Genomic DNA, 24,895 nt, shown 5'->3' on the forward strand with positions numbered 1-24,895 from the left:
TGCCAGTTTGAACGTTCAATATGTGACCGCTCATATGCGATTTTCACTTGAAAACCCCTTGAACTGGCAAGCAGGGGGGAATCCTTACAGTGTGTATATTATACACTCTTAGGCCGGCGTCACACTGGTAAAAACCCAGGGAATGAATGGGAAGCAGGGTGACCTGTAGTTACCTTGAGTTGCGGTGATGCGCCCTCTGCTGGATGTCCTCATGAACTGGAGCCTTGGAATTTTTCCCACACTCGAGTTCATATGAGGACATCCAGCAGGGGGCGCCTCACCATGACTCAATGTAACTACAGGTCACCCTGCTTCCCATTCATTCCCCGGGTTTTTACAGGCAGAAGCGGCTGCATTAACAGGCTTCTGCTTGTAAAATTAGTTAACCCTTTCAGATGGATTTACAACGTGGGACAGAACGACGGAAGGTATGGAATATTGTTGTTTGTTTTTAGAAACTTTGTTTCAGGTGACAAGGGTCTTCAGGTGGATTAAGAGTCTAATAAAATATTACAACAACATGTGTCTTTATTTCATTAAAGGACTTTGTAATTATGTGTGTGTGTTTTATTAACTATTTCGTACTATTTGATTAATAATGGATAGGTGTCATAATTGACGCCTCTCCATTATTAATCTGGCTTAATGTCACCTTACAATAGCAAGGTGACATTAACCCTTCATTACCCCATATCCCACCGCTACACGGGAGTGGGAAGAGAGAGGCCAAGTGCCAGAATAGGCGCATCTTCCAGATGTGCCTTTTCTGGGGTGGCTGGGGGCAGATGTTTTTAGCCAGGAGGGGCCAATAACCATGGACCCTCTCCTGGCTATTAATATCTGCCCTCAGTCACTGGCTTTACCACTCTGGCGGAGAAAATTGCGCGGGAGCCTACGCCAAACATTTGAGGCCATAAATCCATTAGATGTCGGTTTTGCAAGCCTGCGAGAAAATATCGCAGTACGGATGCCATACGGATTACATACGGAGGATGCCATGCACAAAATACGCTGCCACACCATGCCTACGGATGACATACGGATCACTATTTTGGGAACATTTCTCTGTATTACGGCTGTATTACGGCCGTAAAAAACGGACCGTATTGTCTTACGCTGAGTGTGACGCCAGCTTAAGGCTGCTTTCACACTAGCGTTGTTCGGCGGACATCAAAATGCGTCATTACGACGCATCGACGGATGCATCAAAAATAGTGAAAAACGGATGCAACGCATCCAGTATTTCGATGGATCCGTCGTAAATCCGCTAGACAGTTCCATCGAAAAACTGGATCCGTTGCATCCTTTGTGTCCGTTTTTACCATCCATTTCATCCGTTTTTATGACGGATCTGTTTTCCCTGCCTAAAAATGGGAGTCTCCTAAATGTGATTGGCTACTGGAAACTAGGGAAAACTATATATTGACTGTTTTTACAGCTCATCTTTGAAAGGGTTTAGAGAAAGTGGCAGATATGGAGCAAGTGCTTGTGAGGATTGCGAACGTGGTTACCGATGTGATTTTTGAGACCAATCGGCTGGATATAATGGTTCGGGAGAAGGAGGCGGCAGCAGCAAGATGGAGGATGCTTCAACCTCGACGTCGAGGACTATGGATTCATCCCATTAATGCACTGTGGATGATCCGGGGCGTCTATTCTACTTTGTACATGGAGTTGCGCCAGAACCCGGAGAAATTTTTTAACGGGAGCACGCTGTGAAGACTGAAAAGAAAAAAAAAAAATTAATACACTGAAACAAAAAACTACAAAGAGAAAAAAAAATAAATAAAAAATTACTTACTGCTGGCTGCCCGCGGCTGCGACCACCACGCCGACTCTGGGAGCGGCTGGGAGGATCCTGCTGGCATTGGCCAGAATGTGCAGCAGACTAAAACAAAAGAAAAATAGTTATCTTTGATGTAGGCATATGTTGTATGTGTACAGTGATGTATGATGATCTGTTTTGTGTTGGGTGCACTGTGATGTGTGAAGCAACTGTTTCGTCACAACTTACACTCTGTGCGCCCGCTCCTGGCATTTCTCCACCCATCTCGTCCCCTTCTGAGAGGCCCTCGGTTGCTTCAGCTTCCTGTGAAAACATAATTAATGCATATAGTGATTAACAGAAATTTTAACTATAACACCAAAAAAATGTTAATTTTTTTTTGCTGACCGCTACATGCTGTCTCTCTGGAGGAGGGCTATCAGAAGAGGACCTTCTTGCTGTGGTCCCTGTTGGCTCTGTAAGTAAAAAGACACTTGTAATCTGCTATACACATTGAATTGGCAGATTTAGGGTCTTCAAAACTTACATCTGGAAATGGGCTTGCTGTGTGTGCACGTCGTGGTGGTCCCTGGTGGCTTGCAAAGGTGGCTGTGGTCCCTGGTGGCTTGCAAAGGTGGCTGTGGTCCCTGGTGGCTTGCAAAGGTGGCTGTGGTCCCTGGTGGCTTGCAAAGGAGGCTGTGGTCCCTGGTGGCTCTGTAAGTATAAAAAATTTATAGTTAGACCCACCCCCCAAACTCATCTAAAAGATTTAATAACCACCCTGCTCAAATTAAGTGAGCAATGTTCATGCAGGCCAACACCAACAGTTTTGAGAAACAAACCCAAAAACAAATAGACCCAAGGCACACCAGTCTGAGCTGGATTACCTACTTCAATAGTATGTGCAAGCTGTAAAACCTTTTCCACCCACCCCCCAAAAAAACAAGAAAAAAAAACCTTGCAAAATTGAAAGGCCTAAACACCATGTGAAAATTTATTGACCACATATGTGATTTTAAAATATCCCTTTAAAAATTACTAACCCCCCCCCCAAAAAAAAAACACCTTTTAAAATTTTCCAATTACCTTTTTTATTAAAAAATAAACCCTCAACCAACTCTGTATTGCATATGTGGCCATTTGTACATACACCAGTTTTAAATTTACCTTTGTGAAATGATACTACGGACATTTATATAAAACATTTTATTAATTCTTTTTTAGTTTCCTTTTTTTTATCATCACAATTAGGAGCTAAAATGCTCTTTATTTTAAATACAAGTACATCAACTAGAAATGGTTTCAACAGTAAAACAAAAAAAAACTTGAAAGAAAAAAAAAAACACACACACGCAAGACACACACTCACACACTGAAACCACATGCTGCACAGACCACAATACTTGGTAAATATATCACATAATAAAAATGCCCGGGCACTCACTCACCCAGTTGCATGGACGCATGCACCCGCAATCACCAAGACGCACGCACACATGCATGAAAGCACACAGGTGCATGCACAACGAATGCACACGCACAAAAGCACACAGGCGCAGGCATAACACAGGCGCAGGCATAACACAGGCACAGGCATAACACAGGCGCAGGCATAACACAAAAGCACGCATAACACAAAAGCACGCATAACACAGGCGCAGGCATAACACAGGCGCAGGCATAACACAGGTGCAGGCATAACACAAAAGCACGCATAACACAAAAGCACGCATAACACAGGCGCAGGCATAACACAGGTGCAGGCATAACACAGGTGTAGGCATAACACAAAAGCACACAGCCGTATGCAAACACACACAGATGCACGCACACAGGCTTATGCAAACACACACAGATGCACAAAAGCACACAGGCAGACCAAAACACAAAGACACACACAGACACGTACACAGACATGCAAAAATGGCAGGACTCCCACTGTCTGGATGCTGGCAGGCCTTAGGCTGGAGATGGACGCTGGCTGTCTTCACAGTGGCAGGCCTCATGCTGGAGCTGGACTCTGGCAGGACGCTGGCTGGTGCAGGACGATGACAGGCCTCTGGCTGTATTCAGGTTTAGCTCTGGCTGTATTCAATATGTCAAACAGACACAAATACATGCACACACAGACATGCACACAGACGCACGCAAAAATGGCAGTACTCACACTGGCTGGAAGGCTGCAGCTTGATGCAATCTTTTGGCAGCACAGTCAGGCCTCTGGCTGCCTAGGTTCTATAGCTGGCAGGCCTTTGGACGCTGGCTGGCTGGACAGATGCTGGCAGGCTGGGCAGATGCTGGCAGGCTGGGCAGATGCTGGCTGCTGTCTGTCTTCAGGCTGGCTGGCTTGCTGTCTTCAGATTGGCTGGCTTGCTCTCTTCAGGCTGGTAGGAGTCTCACTGGCACATTTGGGGTTGAAGCCCCAGGCCAGGTTTAAATAGATTTGGGGGTGTCTGGCCAATTGGCAACAAAATCCTGATTCTGAGCATGCTCAGTTTAAAAAAACGTATTGCAGCGCTGGATTCCGTCATACGACATGTCCCGACGCATCCTGCGCCCATAGGCTTCCATTCTAGCCAACGACTCGCAGGATGCGTCGCGACTCATTTTCCCGGCGCAGACAAAAGACGTTACAATCAACATTTTTTCCAGATGACGTGTCGCCAAATTCCGACGCATCTATCGCACAACATACACAACGCATGTCAATCCGTCGCGATGCGTCGCCAATACAAGTCTATGGGAAAAAAACGCATCCTGCGGGAGATTTTGCAGGATGCATTTTTTTCACAAAACGACGCATTGAGACGTTCACCGAACAACGCTAGTGTGAAAGTAGCCTTAGGATTCAGCATAATGAAGCCTCATAGATATATACTTCATGGAATGGAAGGCAGCTGGTCAGGAACCAGGCAGGACATTGTGGTGGGAATGTTGCAGGCAGCTGGTGACATCCACATGTAAGTTCTAATATCATTATTTAAGCTCCCCCTCTGCTGTATACATGTATTGATAAGCCTTAATCAGTTAATCTCAGCATTTATATGGGACTATGCCATATTAATGATACACTATGCATGCTTTTTTTCACCTCCTGCATATGCTTATGTTCCCTTGCATCTGTGCCTAGCATACTCGTTTTTTTTTTTCTAAATTTTTCTATGTATGTTAATAAAGATAATAAACATGTTAAGAAAGTATTTTTTAATGGGCAAATACACTCTGTAAGTGTTTTTCCTACCCTCCTATGTTGTTAAATCTGCTACTAATCGTCTTTCTCCAATTTTCTCTATTGGCCCTTCACGGCTTACCAGTTCTCTCTCACATGAATATGGGTATACACTGGACCTGGTTTTCTTCAGACTTTGCTCAGTTGCTCTGACTACTTCTTTCATTCTTTCTTTCTTTAAAATCCATCTCTTTAGATTGGCCTATCGCCTCACTTCACTAATCTAATTTATTCTTGCTCTTCCTTACTCAATTTTCCTCAGAATCTGGCCTCTCCTATTTATCTGTCTCCACATCCTTCATGCTTCCAATATCACTTGGTAACCGTACTTAGACAGATACTGGTTTGTGGTAAGGTAAGACTGTGTTGAGGTCCATGTGAAGTTAACATTGACCAGACCACAATTGTGTTTTATTTGCATGAAAGGGAGAATGGGGCTCCATAGACTTACATAGTAAAAGTGAGCTGGCAAGTCAGAATTTCAGTCTAGTGAGTGAGAAGAGATAGATATAGGCTCTAGAAACCAAGGAAGATAACATGGTGATTTGTAAGTATTTTAATTGCACTTGCACTACATAACATACATTTTTAGAGAGGTTTAGTGAATAAAAAGTTTCTTGGGAGTGCATCTTTAACTCATTAACAACCGCCAATATACTTTTTAATGGCAGTCATTAAGAGACCTTACTCGCCAGCATGCCCCAGATCTATATGACAGTTAACACCTTTCTGCATCAGACATGAATGTCATTTTTACAAATTCTGGCCATTTAATCCCCTAAATGACAGTAGTATTTAGATGTTTAACAAGGGGACATGGCTTCCTCTTTAAACCTAATGGGACCTCACAATTTTTGCCATTGCACCCCAAAGTCAAATAATGGCTTCATACTATAATTGCCTGTTAGGGTCTAACAGGCTGTGCAGTACATGAATATTGAGTAAATGAGCAATGCAGCCTATGAGACCAATGAACAAAGAGAAAAAAAATTCAAGTCCCATAGTGGGACTAAATAAAAATGTAAAAAATATTTAAATAAAATGTGTTAAAAAAGTCACACAGAAAAACGCACAAAAACTTGCACAAAACTGTTGTGTAAAAACAAAATACAGCTCTGGCAAAAATTAAGAGACCACTGCAAAATGTTCAGTTTGTCTGATTTTTCTCTTTATAGGTATATTTTTGAGTAAAATGTAAATTGTTCATCTATTCTCCAAACTACTGACATCAAGTCTCCGAATTTCCAAGCAATAATTTTTGTTTGTTTGTTTTTCTGTCAAAGAAAAATGGTCAAAATAAAAAAAAAAAAACAGTGCTTTCAGACTTGAAATAATGCAAAGAAACCAAGGCCATAATCATTTATAAACAACAATACTAATGTTTTAACTCAGGAAGAGTTCAGAAATCAATATTTTGTGGAATAACCATGATTTTTAATCACAGCTTTCATGCGTCTTGGCATGCTTTCCACCAGTCTTTCACACTGCTTCTGGAGCAAAAATGTAAGCAGTTCTTCTTTGTTTGATGGCTTGTGACTAACCATCATCCTCTTGATTAAATTCCAGAGGTCTTCAACGGGGTTCAGGTCTGGAGATTGGGCTGCCCATGACAGGGTTTTGATGTGGTGGTCTCTTATTTTTTGCCAGAGCTGTATATTTTAAAAAGTACACATACTTTTATTGCCACATTCAGAATGGCAACAACTATAAAACTGTAATGTTATTTATCCTGTTTAATACAAAAACTTAGCTAATCATATTGACATGCAAAAAATGGAATAAAAAGTAATCAAAAAGTAATATGTAGTAATAAAAAAATCCCCACTGAAAACGGCACCCTGTCCTGCAAAAAAAAGCCATCATATGGCTGTGTCTCCAGAAAACTAAAATAGTTATAGTTCTCAGAGTAACTCCATCTTCCTCATTACAGTGCATTGTTCTGTCGGATGCTTCAAGGAGTCTCATTTTTGGGAATTTAGATGGAGATTCCAAGGTAAGTTCTCAGCATAGAGCACAAGATAAATGTGAACCGAGCCTTAAAAGCAATCAAAAAATGTTATGTACCCCAAAATGCTACCAATAAAAACTGTAACTCAACCAATGAAATAAAAAAGCCCCCACTCAGATCCATTCTCAGTCAACAACAAAATTGGGGGTGCCCACATCACTGGTAGCACAAAATCTTAGGAAATTCAACATGGTTCCCCTCCTACATACAATAAAGTGAAATTTTCACTCCCAATCCAAATGCCCCCTTCCCAGCTGATCCCCACAATGTGCCTAAACCACAGGGAGCATCCACATGTTTAACATTGCTATAGCCAAAGGAGCCCACTTATCAATTTATTGGGTGCATGTCTTCAGAAAACACAAGCTATGCTCAACTTATAGGCCCCAAGCTGGCATATTTCCAACTTCCACTAAGTAATATCCACTGCATGCTTGAGTCAAAATAATCATTGCACCCATAGATTGATTCATTGCGAAGTCTACTAATTTTAAAATTAGGCCCATTTTTGGAGGATTTCTGCAGCTTTGGCAAATTAAGGACTCTGCAAATGTATAAATTCTGGAGAAATTGTGTAATAAATTATGGGGTTCATTTTCTTTCAATCATCCTTGTGAAAATATAAAATTGCAGCTAAGGTTTTAGTGATAATTTTTTTTAAAATTTTTGGACCCAAAGTTAAAAAATTCTGTGAGGCACCTGTAGGGTAAAAATTCTCAACATATCGCTAGATTAATTCTTAGAGAAGTGTAGTTATCAAATTGAAATCACGTGCGTTTTTTGATGTTCTGGCACCTCACGAATTTAGCTATTGGCACCCACAAACAGTAGGGTACAACATCATGAGCTACTGCCACATTCAGTAAAAATTGTTTTACAAATTAAGGGGTCCACTGCTTCTTTTACCCCTTGCGAGAATGAAATACTTGAGCATGAAGTAACATTTTACAAGAAATATGTAATTTTTCATTTTCATTGCCCAATCTTATAAAATTCTGTGAAGACCTAATTGGTACAAATGCTCACTTGCACCCATAGATGAATGCCTTAAGGGTTGAAGTTTTTAAATGGGGTCACTTGTGGCGGGGGTCTGTTTTTTTGGCACCTAGAGCCAGTTTCTAACTACATGTGGGGTACGCATTTGGGAGAAGTTGTGTAAAAAATTGTGGGGTCCATTTGGGAGAAGTTGTGTAAAAAATTGTGGGGTTCAGTTTCTTGTGTTACCCCTGTGAAAATGACAGATTTAGAGCTAAATCAACATTTAACTGGGAAAAAAATAATTTTTTCATTTTCCCATACTATTGTTATAAAGTTCTGGGAAGCACCTCTGAGTTCAAATTGTTTACCACACTCCTTGATGAATTAATTGAAGGGTATATTTTCCAAAAGTGGGTCACATCTGGAAGTACCTGTTGTTTTGGCAATTTTGGTAGTTTTTGACCACATATGGGCTATTGCTACAATTATGAAAACTTGGTTAACAATTTGTATGGTCTATTTTCTCATATTAACCCTTGTTAAAATGACCACCACATTTGGGGCTAAATCAATATTTTAGTGAAAAAAAAAATCATTTTTTCATTCCATTTTCATTCATTTCTGTGAATATCTGAAGGTTAAAACATTTCGTGAAAGCAGTTCTTGGTCATTTTAGAGGTATAGTTTTTAAAACGTTATCATTTTTTGTGGTTTACCAATATACAAGGCACTCAAAATCACTTTGAAACTGAATGGGTCCATTAAAATAAAATTTGTGAATTTCCTTGAAAGAAAAAAGAGAATTGCTGCAAAATTTGAATCCTTTCTACCATAAAAAGTAAATACAATTTTGAGAAGTAATCATGATATAAAGTAAACATGAGAAATGTTGTTTATTAACTAGTTTGTGTGGTATGATTATGTGGTTTAAGGGTGAAACATTCACAGTTTGTAAATTAGAAATGTTCATATTTCAGATATTTTCATAAGAAAACTCAAAACATATAAAATCATTGACATATGTTAAAGCATTCCTGAATTAATACAACATAAAGTGACTTGGAAGCTTTCATAAATTGGGCTTGGTCTTCAAGGTCAAAATGAGCTCTGTCACTAAGGCCGGTTTCACATGTCAGTGGCTCTGGTACATGTGGTGACAGTTTTCTCACGTACCGGAGACACTGACTCACGTAGACACATTAAAATAAATGTGTCTCTGCACATGTCAGCGTGTTTTCACGGACCGTGTGTCCGTTTGAAAAACACGGAGACATGTCAGTGTTCGTGGGAGCGCACGGATCACATGGACCCATTAAAGTCAATAGGTCCGTGTAAACACGTACCGAACATGGATGCTGTCCGTGTGCACCCTGTGTGCCGACTGAGTACCACACAGACCAGGCAGGAGACAGCGCTACAGTAAGTGCTGTCCCCCCAGCATGTGGTGCTGAAGCCGTCATTCATTTCTTCTCCCCAGCAGCGTTCGCTGGAGAGAAGGAATGAAAAATCAATTTTTTTAAAATTATTTTTGTGTTTAAAATAAAGATCCTTGTCACCTGCCGCTTCCCACCCCCTGTGCGCCCGCCCGCTGGCATTAAAATACTCACCCAGCTCTCACGATGCTTCCTCTCAGCGCCGCAGCTTGTCCTGTGTGAGCGGTCACGTGGTGCCGCTCATTACAGTGATGAATATGTGGCTCCACCTCCCATAGGGAAAAAATCCGCAGTGGACCATTCTACGTGTGCACATACCCTTATATAGGCAAAATGTTATGACTTCTCGGTTCCTATTTATGAAAAAGGGTCTTTAAACTTGGGAATGCAGAAATATTGCTGATGTTTCTGCCAATTTTCATGGACCAATAATTTTGGATGAAATGATATTACGATTTTTGATTTTTAATTTCTGACAAACAAAATTCCAGGGAAACAAAACAAAATAGATGAAAAAGTTTAAAGAAAGTGTGGCATTTGTTTCCAAAAATAATTCTCTGTTTAAACCAGCCAGAAGTTAAATGCAGAAAGAAAAATATTTTTAGAATCTTTTTGATAATAGACCAATTTTACCAGTACAAAGTAGTCTTGTTAAAGTGTAAATAACCCACTGAGGAGCTTTAGGCAGATCAGATGACTATAACTATATTTGTTCATCTATGTAGAAAGATCATTTGGTTGGAAAATCTATGCCAATGCACATGGCTGACATTCAGAAGATATTTCATGTTATATTATATCCAATGAGAAAGTTGTGTTTGATTGTTTATCTTATTGTGTTTTTTTTATATTCTTTTGTATGGGCAAATTGTAAAGATGGAAGTCCTACTTTGTGAATCAGGTTGGAACTCCAAATTATTTCCATCCATCTCTTGGTTAAGCAGAAAAAGAAGCTTTAGCTTTTATAGCAAATACATAGTCAACAACTATATATAAAAACAAATGAGAGACAGGTCTGCAATAGCGATAAGTGAGCACTAAAATGTTTGAGGGCTAGGTACTCGAATCACACAGGTCGGACGCTCGGGCAGGCTCTACTTGAGTAACGAGTATAATGAAAGTCAATGGAAAACTCGAGCATTTTTCCAGAAGACCCTAGCACAGGGGTGGGCAATTAATTTTCCCAAGGGGCCACATCAGAAACTGGCACTGCTTTGGAGGGCCGAACCAATCGGCTGAACTTAAAGGGCCTGGTCCGAAACCAAACGTGAATTTCATATTAAATGTATATCTATTCAGTGTAATAATCTAATCTTGTTTTCTAATATACTTCAATGAATAATTCCCTGACGTACCCTTTACATTCTGACTTCTTGTCTTTTTTAATGTCCCATGACATTTTGTTTGAGATTCACCAGTGCATTCTGGGATACTCAAATTAGCTGTCATCGGGGGGCAGAAGCTGCGGTCACTGCCGCAAACTCTGCACCCTCTCTGAATTTAGGCGCCATCAGTGATGTCTGTTTTGGAGGCTCGGCTAGTCCTCACCTGATAATGCTTCGGTTGTAAATTCTGATGCATACTCGGTATGAGTTTTCTGTGCTATATTCCTTTGAATGCACAGTGTCCGTGCGCTCCTTTGCTGCCTCTAAGGAGAAGAGATGACCCGGCAGAGGCCAGTCCAGTCCCTGAAACAGATGACGCTATTTTCATGGTGGGGAAAGCAGCTGTGGCAGTGACTGCAGCCTCTGCCCCCTAATGATGTCCCATGTGAGTATCCCAAAGTGCACTGGGATTCTAAAAAAAAAAGTCATTGGAAGTAAAAAAAAAACAAAAACACAAGCAGACAGGAAGTTACTGTCATGTCGGCCGTTATTCACACTAGGGCGTCCGACAGACAGTGGTAATTCCACATACGTCCACTATACGCTCAGTGGTGCCGGCTAGATTTTTATCCAGGTTGCCCAGGGTTAATCTAGCTGGTACTCGGGTTGGAGGCTGGGTCACACCCACGGCCTTTAAATAGTCATGCTGGACTTTGGGCGTCGCCGATTATAGCTTGTGCCTCGTGCCGGTCTGGAGTGGTGGTCTTGGAGAAGAAATATCGTATCTGGTGGTGTATTATCCTTTGAAATATTTCTCCTTCCTATATTTGTATTTGTTTTGCCCTGGGCACATTATTGTGTTTTCCTGTGTGTCTGCGGCGTGGTGCGTTTTTAGTTTTCCCTGTCTGTGCTTTCTGTGGGGGTTGGTGTGTGGTCTATTCACTGGGTGGTGGGTGGTGGTTTCAGCATAGGGCTGAAACAGGAGTCAGGGCCAGGCCTGGTGGCCCAGACAAGCACACCATTAGTTGTCATGAATCCCCAATGGCTAGGGATAGCACAGGATGAGCAAAGTATAATAAATATCGGACGAGCTCTAGGGTGATGGAACCTGGGCTGACCGCTGCCCTACGCCTGACAAACGCAACTAGAGATAGCCAGGGAGCGTGCCTACGTTGGTTCTAGACGCCACGCACCAGCCTAAGAGCTAACTAGTACTGCAGAGAAAACAAAGACCTCACTTGCCTCCAGAGGAATTAACCCCAAAGATATAGTTGCCCCCCACATGTATTGACGGTGAAATGAGAGGAAGGCACACACATAGAGATGATGTATATAGCTTTAGCAAATAGAGGCCCGCTGAAAACTAGAAAGCAGAATGACACAAAAGGGGACTGAGCGGTCAGCAAAAAACCCTAATCAAAAAAACCATCCTGAGATTACAAGAACCCATGTGCCAACTCATGGCACATGGGGAGAACCTCAGTCCACTAGAGCAACCAGCTAACAAAGAGACATTCTAAGCAAGCTGGACAAAAAACCAAACAACTGAAAATCAGCACTTAGCTTATCCTGAAAGATCTGGGAGCAGGTAGGCAGGAACCAAACAGAGCACATCTGAACACATTGATAGCCGGCAAGGGAAATGACAGAGAGGCCAGGTAAAATAGGAAACACCCAGCCTCTGATGGACAGATGGAAACCAAAGGCCGCAACCCACCAAAGTCACCCAGTACCAGCAGTAACCACCAGAGGGAGCCCGCAAACAGAATCCACAACAATTAGTGTAACTTCTGGGAAAGGGACAGATAGGGTTTTCCCTAGTCTGAGGGATATTGCAGGGGCCCGGGTAACCAGCCTTAGCTTACCTAGTCTCCCCGTGATATTATAATCGGCCCCAAAATTTTGTATTCCATGGATCCCATGACTTCCATAACCCACCAGTTGGAGGCGCTGTCCTTACAGGTCACTGAGTTGAAGGGGGCGGTTCAGCAACAGGGTCTAGTAGTATCTAATGTGCAAGCTGAAACTGCAGGTAGAGTTGCAGAGCCAAAGATCCCTTTACCTGAGAGGTTTGCTGGGGAATGCAGTAAATTTGTTATTTTTCGTGAAGCTTGCAAATTATATTTTCGTATGCACCCAATCTCCTCAGGTAATGAGGCTCAGCGTGTGGGCCTGGTGTTGTCATTACTGAACGGGGACCCCCAAGCATGGGCATTTTCTTTACCATCTGATTCAGCTGCTTTTAACTCAGTGGAGAGTTTTTTTTCTGCTCTTGGGCTCATTTATGATGATCCTGACAGAATGGCTCTAGCAGAATCTAAAATACGCACTCTCCGCCAGGGGGAGCGAATGGCGGAGGATTATTCTTCTGAATTTCGCCGCTGGGTGGTGGACACACAATGGAATGACCCCGCGCTGCGGAGTCAGTTTGTTCATGGGGTTTCGAGAAGGGTTAAACAAGCCCTCCTGATGTATGAGACTCTTGCTTCTCTAGAGTCTGCTATGAGTCTTGTTATCCGCATTGATTGCCGTTTGTGTCAGGGGGCACAAGAGACGCCACCTGTGGGGGAGGGCGTAGGTGCACATGAGGTTGCTGCAGGTGAGCCCACGGAGCCTATGCAAATCGCAGGGGTGTCACATCATCGAGCCCTCTCTCTCAGGAAGCAGGGAGTCTGTTTTTGCTGTGGTAAAAATGGGCATTATGTAAATGCTTGTCCTCTGTTATCTAAGAAAAGTGCAACGGCGGAAAACTACTAAGCTCAGAGGGTGTGGAAGAGGCCAATCTGAGCTTATGCATATCTTCCATGGTGGTCTCTCAATGTATGCTCCCTGCCAGAGTTATGGTCGCTGGCAGAGAGCTGCCAATCACTGTTTTTGTGGATAGTGGTTCTGCCACTAATCTCATTGATGAGGAGTTTGCGCGCAGAGCCGAGTTCAGGATCGAAAAACTGCCTCATCCTATCCGGGTGGTCACCATCAATGCCGCTCGTCTCCCACAGGGGAAGATTACTGAGTTTGTGGCTGAGGTGAAACTCCACATTGGTGTCCTACATTTTGAGCAGGTTACATGTAGAGTGCTCAGTAATCTTCCTGCACAAATGGTTCTTGGTTTTCCATGGTTATCTATGCACAGCCCGGTGATTGACTGGAAAACCCAGGACATAATCCAGTGGAGCGGATTCTGCCAGGAGAATTGCCTGGCCACATGTGTGTCCGCTGTGACTCCTAGCATTCCTGAGTCACTGCTGGATTTCGTGGATGTGTTCCCTGAGAAGGGTTGCTCAGAATTGCCACCACATCGACCCTATGACTGTACTATTAGGTTAAAACCAGGGGCCAAATTGCCGAAAGCAAGGATGTTTAACATTTCTGGTCCTGAGAGGCAAGCTTTAAAAGACTACATTGCTGAGAGTCTGAGCAAAGGGCGCATCAGGCCTTCGTCCCCGCCTGTGGCAGCGGGGTTCTTCTTCATTAAGAAGAAAGATGGCGGGTTACGACCCGTGTCTGGATTTCAGGGAGTTAAACCAGATTACGGTTCGTGATCCATACCCTATGCCGCTGACACCTGATTTGTTCAACCAGGTGGCTGGTGCTAAGTGGTTCTCCAAGCTTGACCTCAGGGGGGCATACAGCCTCATAAGAGTCCGTCAAGGGGATGAGTGGAAGACGGCTTTTAATACTCCTGAGGGTCATTTTGAAAATTTGGTGATGCCATTTGGGTTGACAAATGCGCCTGCTGTATTTCAACATTTCATAAATGATGTGTTCTCGCATGTCCTGGGGAAATTTGTTATTGTGTACCTAGATGACATTCTCATTTATTCATGCGACTGTGATACTCATTTAGAGCATGTTAGGCAGGTGTTACAGCTACTCAGAGAGAATAAGCTCTATGCAAAACTTGAGAAATGTGTATTTTCGGTTCAGGAGTTGCCTTTCTTGGGTTGTATTGTGTCTGCTTCAGGGTTTAAAATGGACGCCGCTAAGGTGCAAGCGGTCCTGCGTTGGGAACGGCCTGATAACCTAAAAGCGCTCCAGCGGTTCCTTGGGTTTTCTAACTATTATAGAAAGTTTATCAAAAATGTTTCTATCATTGCTAAACCGCTCACTGACATGACGAAAAATGGTACCAATTTCTCCGCCTGGCCTGAGGCTGCTGTGCGCGCACTCGAATTCCTGAAGAACAGTTTTGCTTTGGCCCCCATTCTGGTGCAACCGAACGTATCGAAACCATTTACCGTGGAAGTCGATGCGTCTGAGGTTGGAGTGGGGGCGGTGCTGTCACAAGGCTCATCCTTGGGCGAGTTGCGTCCATGCACCTACTTCTCCAAGAAGCTGTCGCCCGCCGAGCGTAACTACGATATCGGCAACAGGGAGTTGTTGGCTATCAAGTTGGCTTTTGAGGAATGGCGACACTTCTTGGAGGGGTCAGTCCACCAGGTTACAGTTATCACCGATCAAAAAAATCTGCTTTATTTAGAGTCAACCAAGTGTCTGTCCCCCAGGCAGGCTCGCTGGGCATTGTTTTTCACGCGATTCAACTTTTATGTTACTTATCGACCGGGGTCTAAGAATACTAAGGCGGATGCTTTGTCCAGGTGTTTTCCGGGGGGAGAACCTCGGGAAGATCCGATACCCATCCTCCAAAAGGGTGTAGTGGTCTCGGCTCTCACGACCGAGGTTGAGGCTGAGATTGCCGAGGCTCAGGAGGAGGTACCACCAGAGCTTCCCATTAACAAATCGTTTGTACCGCTCCATCTTCGCCTAAAGGTTTTGGGTGATATCATGATGCTGTCCTGGCTGGCCACCCAGGCGCTAAAGGTACCTTGGAGTTGGTGTCGCGTCGGTTTTGGTGGCCCAAAATCCGACAGGACTTGGTTTCGTACGTGTCAGCATGCACCACGTGCGCTAGGGCTAAGACGCCCCGCTCCCGTCCTGCTAGCACACTACATCCTCTCGGGGTACCCAGTAGGCCATGGACGGAGATCTCCATGGATTTTATTACAGACTTGCCCTCCTCAGCTGGGAACACGGTCATCCTGGTGGTTGTTGATCGGTTCTCAAAGATGTCGCACTTTGTGTCCTTGACTTCGTTGCCTAACGTGAAGACTCTGGCTCAGGTATTTGTTCAGGAGGTGGTCAGACTTCACGGGGTCCCATCTGACATCATGTCTGATAGGGGTACTCAGTTTGTGGCAAAATTTTGGAAAGCATTTTGCTCACGGCTGGGGATCAAGTTGTCGCATTCTTCGGCGTTTCATCCTCAGTCAAATGGTCAGACCGAGCGTATGAACCAGAATTTGGAGCAGTAATTACGTTGCTTTGTTTCTGACAATCAGGAGGAGTGGTCGACGTTCCTTCCTTTGGCGGAGTTTGCCATAAATAATCACCGTCAGGAATCGTCTGGGGAGTTCCCGTTCTTTTGTGTTTATGGGCACCATCCTCAATTTTGTACTCTGCGTCAGGGGGGGCTCTGCTGGCATCCCGGAGGAGGACCAGCTAGGAGCACAACTGTCATCTGTCTGGAGGAGTGGCTGACAGTAGACGTGTGCCAGGTCCGGACCTGAGTGTGGGTGACTGGGTGTGGTTGTCCACAAAAAACATAAGACTCAAAATACCATCCCTGAAATTAGGTCCAAGGTTTATTGGTCCATTTAGGGTCGCCGCCATCATTAACCCGGTAGCCTACCGATTGGAGCTCCCTATGGTATATAAGATACACAATGTGTTCCACAGAACTTTATTAAAAAAGGTGGTGGGTTTTGTGGACGCGGCGCCGATGCCACCTCCGGTCTTGGTGGATGGCAATTTGGAATTTGAAGTCTCCAAGGTGGTTGACTCTCGAGTAGTGCGCCGCACTTTACAGTACCTGGTACACTGGCGGGGTTATGGGCCAGAGGGAAGGTCTTGGGTACCAGCCTCGGACATACATGCGGACCGGCTGGTCAGTATGTTTCACCGCCGCCATCCGGACAAGCCGGGTCCTATAAGTCGTGAGGGCCCTGGGGTCCCTCGTAGAAGGCGGGGTACTGTCATGTCGGACGCTATTCACACTAGGGCGTCCGACAGACAGCGGTAATTCCACATTCGTCCACTATACACTCAGTGGCGCCGGCTATATTTTTATCCAGGTTGCCCAGGGTTAATCTAGCTGGTACTCGGGTTGGAGGCTGGGTCACGCCCACGGCCTTTAAATAGTATTGCTGGACTTTGGGCGTCGCCGATTATAGCTTGTGCCTAGTGATTCCGGTCTGGAGTGGTGGTCTTGGAGAAGAAATATCGTATCTGGTGGTGTATTATCCTTTGTTATATTTCTCCTTCCTATATTTGTATTTGTTTTGCCCTGGGCACATTATTGTGTTTTCCTGTGTGTCTGCGGTGTGGTGCGTTTTTTAGTTTTCCCTGTCTGTGCTTTCTGTGGGGGTTGGTGTGTGGTCTATTCGCTGGGTGGTGGGTGGTGGTTTCAGCATAGGGCTGAAACAGGAGTCAGGGCCAGGCCTGGTGGCCCAGACAAGCACACCATTAGTGTAAATTCTGAGAGAGGGATAGACAGGGTTTTCCCTAGTCTGAGGGATATTGCAGGGGCCCGGGTAACCAGCCTTAGCTTACCTAGTCTCCCCGTGACAGTTACATTAGAGAGGGAAAGGTAGAAATTTTTAACTGAAATATATTAGAAAAGTGAGTAGATTATTGAATTAAATTTAGTATGAAAGTCACCTCTGGTTTCGGATCACCCTTTAATTCTGCATAATATTAATTTTATCACTTTTTAAAAAGCAGTTGCTTATGTGATGAAGTTTACATGAGCATATAAAAAAATCATGATTTTCGTCCAGAAAAATACTATTTTCCATCTGTATTGTCATCTATATGGCATCCATTTTTATAGAGCAGAAGTGAATAAAATTTAAAAGAAGAAATACAGTGTCCTGTGTTAGTAATGGAAATGTATTCGTAAAAATCGGATGCTATATGGATGATTCATATGGGATCCAATTTTTTTATTTTTGCACACCCATAGACTTCAACAGGCTGAACAGTCGATGAGTGGATGTGATAAGCCACAGATCACAGGGGGGAGCACTATGGGGGACTTAACCCTTACCTCTCCTGCACAGGACATACCACAGTACAAGCTGGGAGCAAAGAGGGAGGTAAGGGTTAACCTTCACATACAGAGGTGAGGAGGCATACATGGTGGGGGCAGAAGAGCAGTTTGGGGAGCACATAGAATATGTATGTAGTGGAGGTGAGGGGGCACTTCACTGCTGGACCCCATATTCAGTGGGAATACTCAGCCCAAGTGTTTTATCTCCCTTCAGCTACCAGGAAGATCCTGGGAGATGCAGTGGCTACTAATAAGCTGCTCTCCCTGAACCTAAACTACAGCCCCACAACTGGGGTATCTGGGCTCCTAGAAGCTCCCTGCCCATTATCTGCAGCAGATTGGTGTTGTAGTCCATGCTTCCCTCCTCCGGTCCTGACCGCTCTGCCTCCTGACCTGCATAGGTTTCCGCAGCTCTGCAAGCCAGGAACTGAGCAGCCCCGCATCCACCAATGAGAAGATGGGGGCGGGGCAACAATCGCTTCTGAGAAAGATCAGACTCATAGATCAGTCCCTCTCCGGCCCGCTGGCTGTGAGTGTCAGCAGGCCGCACAGAAACACTCAGGGGGCCGGATGTGGCTGGCGGGCCGCTGTCTGCCCAGGCTTGCCCTAGCAGGTGGTTTGGGGGGCAGGAAAATCGCTGAAATGGATGGTAAGAGCGGTCAAATGGAATGAGGTTGCTGCCGGGAGCAATGTGGTCAGGTATTATTCCACTTTTACAGTGCGTTCCCACAATCAGTATTTGTTCAGGCTTTCACGCATCTAAATGAATCCCACACCTCATCTCACATGCATTTTTGTCTCTGTTTGGTATACCATTAGAGGTGCAAAGATATAGGTAGATAGATATGGAGTAAATAGATAAATAGATAAATATGGGGTAGATATATAGCTATGGATATCTGTGAGATATATAATATTTGCCATGTGCGTGTACTTTTCTTGACGTATATCAACCTAATAAATAAATATTTAAGTGAAAAAAAGCGACATTACTTCTCCCCTATTTTTGATAACCAGCCAAGATAAATACAGCTGTGGGCTTATATTATCAGGCTCATATTATCATGGTTATTGGACCCTTCCAAACTAAAAAAAATCATCACAGAATTGGTGCATAAAATTAGATGTACCAATTCAGGCGCTTTGCCCGGCTGTGCCGGATTGCTCTGGTGCGGTGGCAATCGGAGTAATGGTAGTTTGGGTTGATGACAGGTGTGATTTGTAAAAAATCTCGTCTGCCATCAAGTCCTGGGGTAACTAAAGGAGAGGAGTCTTTATTCTAATAAAGACTCCTCCACATTATCCCTCGTTCACCAATTTATTGAAAAAAAAATCTAGTGGCATCTAAGTTGTTGGGGCAGCATTGTACCTTAACCCAAATAAGGCCAGGGTCACACTAGCGAGTGCAATGCGAGAAACTCTCGCGAGTCTCTTGCATCAATCCCCGGCACTGCCACCGGCACACGAGACCGAAGCGTTTAGCTGCATAGAAATATATGCTCGATATTTATGCGACAGACTCGCACGAGTTTCTCGCATTGCACTCGCAAGTGTGACTCCAGCCTAGCAACATTATATCTGTTACTCACACGCCCTAACACCAGCACGGTACGCCCCTATGACTGAGAGCCGATGGTTCCCAGGACAAAATAAGTTCATTTTCTTCCATTGGCCACACTTTCAGTAATAGGGCCATGCAGCATTGTAATGTTATTAGATTAACTCTATGGGCCTGATTCATCAAAGCCTTTACACAAGTATTCTGGAGTAAAAAGCATTGAAAAGTAACATAATTTTGGTACAACGGCAGCTATGCTAAAATTATGGGACTTTTTGGGCTTTCTCATAGCATTTTTGTTCAGCTCCAACAAAGTGGGGAGGGACAGGATCATCAAATTCATGGTGAGCTGTGGCAGTCACTATGGGGACAGCTGGGATGGAATTACGAGTTGTGGCAAAGTGCAGTCAGAGGAGTACGCCCCTCATTCAAGGCTCCTCAGTCAATAAGAGTCATATGAAGGGGTGTAACTGCAATAGATGCAGGGGCTGTAATCACATCTGGGCCATGGAGCCTAAAGGGCCCCAAAAGTCCCTTTGGTCTAAATAACAATACCAATCCTATTAAAGAATTAAAGATTTGCAATAATTGAGGGCTCTGTTGGATTTTTTTGCATTAGGCCGATGACATTCAAGTTACACCACTGATCATACGCCTCCAAATGAGTCAGAAGTGTCTGACTCCAGCACATCTCCTCATCATGACAGGCGTAAACAATGTCAATCTTGAGGTATCAGGCCCATATCTGCAGGTTAAAAAGCTTTTTATGATGGCATAGTTGCTGTTATAAAATGGGCCCTTAGTTTTTGCAGTTTCAGCAAGGTTTCCTCCTTCATCCTTTCGATTACTCTTCCCTGATTTCCTGCCCTAATTTCCTTGTCTGTCTCTTTTGAATATAAATTCATTATTGTATGCACCCTTGTGTTAGCTGTATACTTTTTAGACCTTTACTCTGATTACAGTACTGTATTTGCTTTGTCTTTGCTTCATCAAGATCCTATTTTGTGTCTTGTGGAAAATATAAAGTATGATTTCATGCTCTGTTGCTTTGGTAATATACCAATGCTAATGCCCTTTGGATAAAAGTCTGTCATGGGAGATATAATGGACTACATTGACTTGGTATGGGAAACACCTGCAGCAAATCGGAGAAGGAAAGAAGAACATCTGCCTTTCCTGACACAATCATCATGGAGAGAATGTCTTTTTAATACTTTTTAATTATGTAAAGAATTAAAAACACTTAACTGTGTTCTTCTTATGTCCATCATGCATTATCCATGTAGATACCGTGTGTTATATGTAGTTGTAAATAAGTTAGTAAAAAGTAAAAATAATTATACAGTATTCCTGATTAGGGTTGAGCGAAACGGATCGGTCATTTTCATAAGTCGCCGACTTTTGGCAAAGTCGGGTTTCATGAATCCCGACCCGATCCCAGCGTGGGATCGGCCATGCGGTACACGATCTTCGCGCCAAAGTCGCGTTTCATATGACGCTTAAAGCACCATTTCTCAGCCAATGAAGGTGCACGCAGAGTGTGGGCAGCGTGATGACATAGGTCCTGGTCCCCACCATCTTAGAGAAGGGCATGGCAGTGATTGGCTTGCTTTCTGCGGCGTCACAGGGGCTATAAAGGGGCATTCCCGCAGACCGCCATCTTACTGCTGCTGATCTGAGCATAGGGAGAGGTTGCTGTCGCTTCGTCAGAAGCAGGGATAGCGTTAGGCAGGGTAAATTGACCCCAAAACCGCTTGTGCTGTAGCGATTTCCACTGTCCAACACCACCTTTTCTTTGCAGGGACAGTGGAGGCTAGATTTCTCTTCATCATCTCTGTAGGTTATAAGGCTCCCTGATAGCTGCGTTGCTGTGTGTACGCCGCTATGCAAAGCAACTGCTTTTTTCAAAGCACAAATCCTGTTGCTCCTTCCTTTCTGCACAGCTATCTTGTTTGTTTGTCCACACTTTTGACTTTTGTGTGCAGCACTCCTTTTTATTGCTGCCTGCCACACTTTTCTGAGATTACTGTAGGGAGATAGTAATTGTAGTACTTTTTTTTTTTTTTTGTTATATCTCTTCAAGCCACTTTCTGCCACAGAAAACCTACTGTATAACAGTGTGCCTGATTTATTCCTAATTCTCCCATAAAAAAAAAAAAAGTGGGAGATTAAGACTGGCAAATCTGCATTAGTGCCAGTCCTGTGTGTGGCATCTGTCTTTTTTTCTCTGCCACAGAAAACCTACTGTATAACAGTGTGCCTGATTTCTTCCTAATTCTCCTATAAAACAAAAAAAAAATTGGGAGATTAAGACTGGCAAATCTGCATTAGTGCCAGTCCTGTGTGTGGCATCTGTCTTTTTTTTTCTGCCACAGAAAACCTACTGTGTAGCAGTGGGCCTGATTTCTTCACAATTCTCCAATAAAACAAAAAAAAAAGTGGGAGATTAAGACTGGCAAATCTGCATTAGTGCCAGTCCTGTGTGTAGCATCTGTCTTTTTTTTTCTGCCACAGAAAACCTACTGTGTAGTGTAGCAGTGGGCCAGATTTCTTCCTAATTCTCCCATAAAACAAAAAAAAAATTGGGAGATTAAAACTGGCAAATCTGCATTAGTGCCAGTCCTGTGTGTGGCATTTATTTATTTTTTTTCTGCCACAGGAAACCTACTGTGTAACAGTGGGCCAGATTAAATCACTTGTCTCACATATCCCCCCAAAAAAATTAAAATAAAGGGAGAATAATCTTGCCAAACCTGTGCATGTGTGCGAGTGCTGTCTGTGGTATCTGTCAGTCATTTTGTGCCACAGGAACTATACCGTGATATAGTGGGCCTGATTCAATCCCTTGTCTCCCATATCAAAAAAAAGAGGGACATTTCTATTGCCAGTGTGTGCATCTGCGTCAGTCCGGCTAGTGCCATATCTGCCAGCCTCTTTCTGCTAATCCAACTGTGTATTGTGTAATACAGTGGGCCTGATTTTTCCCTGCATTCTCCCACACATAAAGAGGGACATGTCTATTGCCAGTGTTTTTATCTGCATCACTCCTGTTAGTGCCATATCTGCCAGCCTCTTTCTGCTAATCAAACTGTGTTGTTGTGTAATACAGTGGGCCTGATTTTTCCCTGCATTCTCCCGCACATAAAGAGGGACATTTCTATTGCCAGTGTTTTTATCTGCGTCACTCCTGTTAGTGCCATATCTGCCAGCCTCTTTCTGCTAATCAAACTGTGTTGTGTAATACAGTGGGCCTGATTTTTCCCTGCATTCTCCTACACATAAAGAGGGACATTTCTATTGGCAGAGTTTTGATCTGCGTCACTCCTGTTAGTGCCATATCTGCCAGCCTCTTTCTGCTAATCAAACTGTGTTGTTGTGTAATACAGTGGGCCTCATTTTTCACTGCATTCTCCCACACATAAAAAAGGGAGATTTATATTCCCAACAAGTTCACGCACACCTTGTACCTGGTTTTACAGGACCACATAACGGTTGTTAGTTTGGTAACATTTTTCCAAGAATGAGGAAGTCTGGTGGAAGAGGTCGTGGTCGTGGGCGGTCATTGGCAGCTGGTAATGATATGGTAGAGGTGGTGGTTGTGGAGCATCAGGTGGTCGTGGGAAAAGCAGTATAGCCCCTAAGTCTCGAGTTGTTGAGCCAGCGTCATCGTCTGGCTGCACAAGGCCTCGAAGGCTCCCTTTTCTGGGAGTAGGAAAACCGCTTTTGAAGCCGGAGCAGCAGGAACAAGTATTGGCTTTCATTGCTGACTCTGCCTCTAGCTCTTTCGCCTCCTCCTCGGAAAGTGCCAAATGTCAGAGCAGTGCGTCGTCAGTGGATGCTCCCGGTCAGGAACAAGTCGCTTCCTTGTGTCCTTCACCCAGAACAACAGTGAAGGCTGCGTCAGGCGACACAACTGGTTACTCCATGGAGCTCTTTACACATACCGTGCCTGGGTTAGAAAGGGAAATTGTTAACAGGCCATGCCCATTACAAGATGAATCGGACATGGAGTGCACAGATGCACAGCCACAGCCAGATTATTATGCTGTTCCTTTGACTCAGATCAGAACATTGCCCTCGCAGTGTACTGATCCAGAATCTGACCCCGATGAGACTATGGAGCCCCGTCACGAACGCTATAGCACCGGCTTACACGGTGACCCAGAGGAAGGTGCCCAGAACATAGAAGAGGAGGTCATAGATGACCCAGTTGTTGACCCCGATTGGCAGCCATTGGGGGAACAGGGTGCAGGCGGCAGTAGCTCTGAAGCGGAGGAGGAGGAGCCGCAGCAGGCATCAACATCGCAACAGGTTCCATCTGGCAGGCCCGTATCTGGCCAAAAACGTGTGGCAAAACCAAAACCAGTTGTAGGACAGCTTGGCCATCAGGTTAAAGTAGCTCAGTGTGCAATGCCTGAAAAGGTATCCGATAGGAAGAGTGTAGCCTGGAAATTTTTTAACCAAGCTCCCAATGATCAGCGCAAAGTCATCTGTAAGAAATGCTCAAGGACCTTCAGCAGAGGTCAGAATGTTAAAAATTTAAATACAAGTTGCATGCATAGACATTTAACCACCATGCACTTGCAAGCCTGGACAAACTACCAAACGTCCCTTAACGTTGTAGCACCCTCTCACAATGAAGCTAATCAGCAAGGCGACATCCCTTCCCTCACTGTAAGCCCACCGTTTACCACACCACCTGCAGGTAATGTTGCGGTTTCGTCGCAAGGCCAAAGCAGTCAGGGAATCACCAGGTTCATTGTCGGAAAAACTGTATGTAGGGCACCATCAAGAATACCACCACCAACCCTCTCTCAGTCACCCATGTCCACCGGCACCCCCGCTAGTTCCACCGTATGCAGCTCTCCAGTCCAGCTCACCCTACATGAGACTCTCGTTAGGAAAAGGAAGTGTAGCGCCCCCACTGCCGCAGGGCCGAGGGGTAACCGGTACCAGGCCTCTGAGTCTCTGCTCTGGTGTTGTCATGGTGGCTAGACCCGGTCCGTGACCCTGCTGAGGGGCGTACAGTGATAGATGTAGATAGTGGTGGTGGTGCGGTGCAGTAAATAACGAGGACACCAGGTTGCAGTCTCTTTACCTCTTTACTGAAGATCTCTGAGTCCTCAGTCCGGAATACGATTCACCAGGCTGCGCAAGTCCGGCCGGTCCAATGGCACCTCCAGAGTTCTCTTTGCAGGTGGAAATCTGTGCCTTCCTGCTAGTGCTATGTGTTGTGGTCCTCCCCTGCTGTGCTTACGGAAAGTCCCCACAACTGTTGTGTCTGTTTCTGATGTTCCCTCACAACAACTCGATTAGATGATGTTCTGCTAATCCTCCGTCCCTCCCGGTGTTATGGTTGGGACGCACCCGTATGACGGGTAGGCTCGGAGCTCTTCCGGGACCCTAGAGTCGCCCCTCTCCACAGGTTGCCCCCCAAGTCTGCATAGGTGATTTAGGTGAGACAGCCCGCCTGTGACTGACTGTCCTGCCA

At 44.4% G+C, this 24,895-nt stretch overlaps 1 protein-coding gene across 2 annotated transcripts in view; it reads left to right on the forward strand.

Annotated features, from left to right (window-relative positions):
• The first annotated feature begins 18,392 nt into the window (after positions 1-18,392).
• Positions 18,393-24,895, forward strand: part of LOC143807668 (dynein light chain 1, cytoplasmic-like) — a 63,880-nt gene continuing 57,377 nt past the window's right edge. Inside the window, exon 1 of one of the 2 annotated variants that reach the window (XM_077289481.1) lies at positions 18,393-18,545. In XM_077289481.1, the coding sequence (XP_077145596.1) occupies positions 18,493-18,545 (53 nt within the window). In that variant the 5' untranslated portion in view covers positions 18,393-18,492. The remainder of the gene's footprint in view (positions 18,546-24,895) is intronic. The other variant, XM_077289483.1, reaches the window with a different exon arrangement.

Source organism: Ranitomeya variabilis, chromosome 2, assembly GCF_051348905.1.
Source record: "Ranitomeya variabilis isolate aRanVar5 chromosome 2, aRanVar5.hap1, whole genome shotgun sequence".
NCBI classification, from domain to species: domain Eukaryota; kingdom Metazoa; phylum Chordata; class Amphibia; order Anura; family Dendrobatidae; genus Ranitomeya; species Ranitomeya variabilis.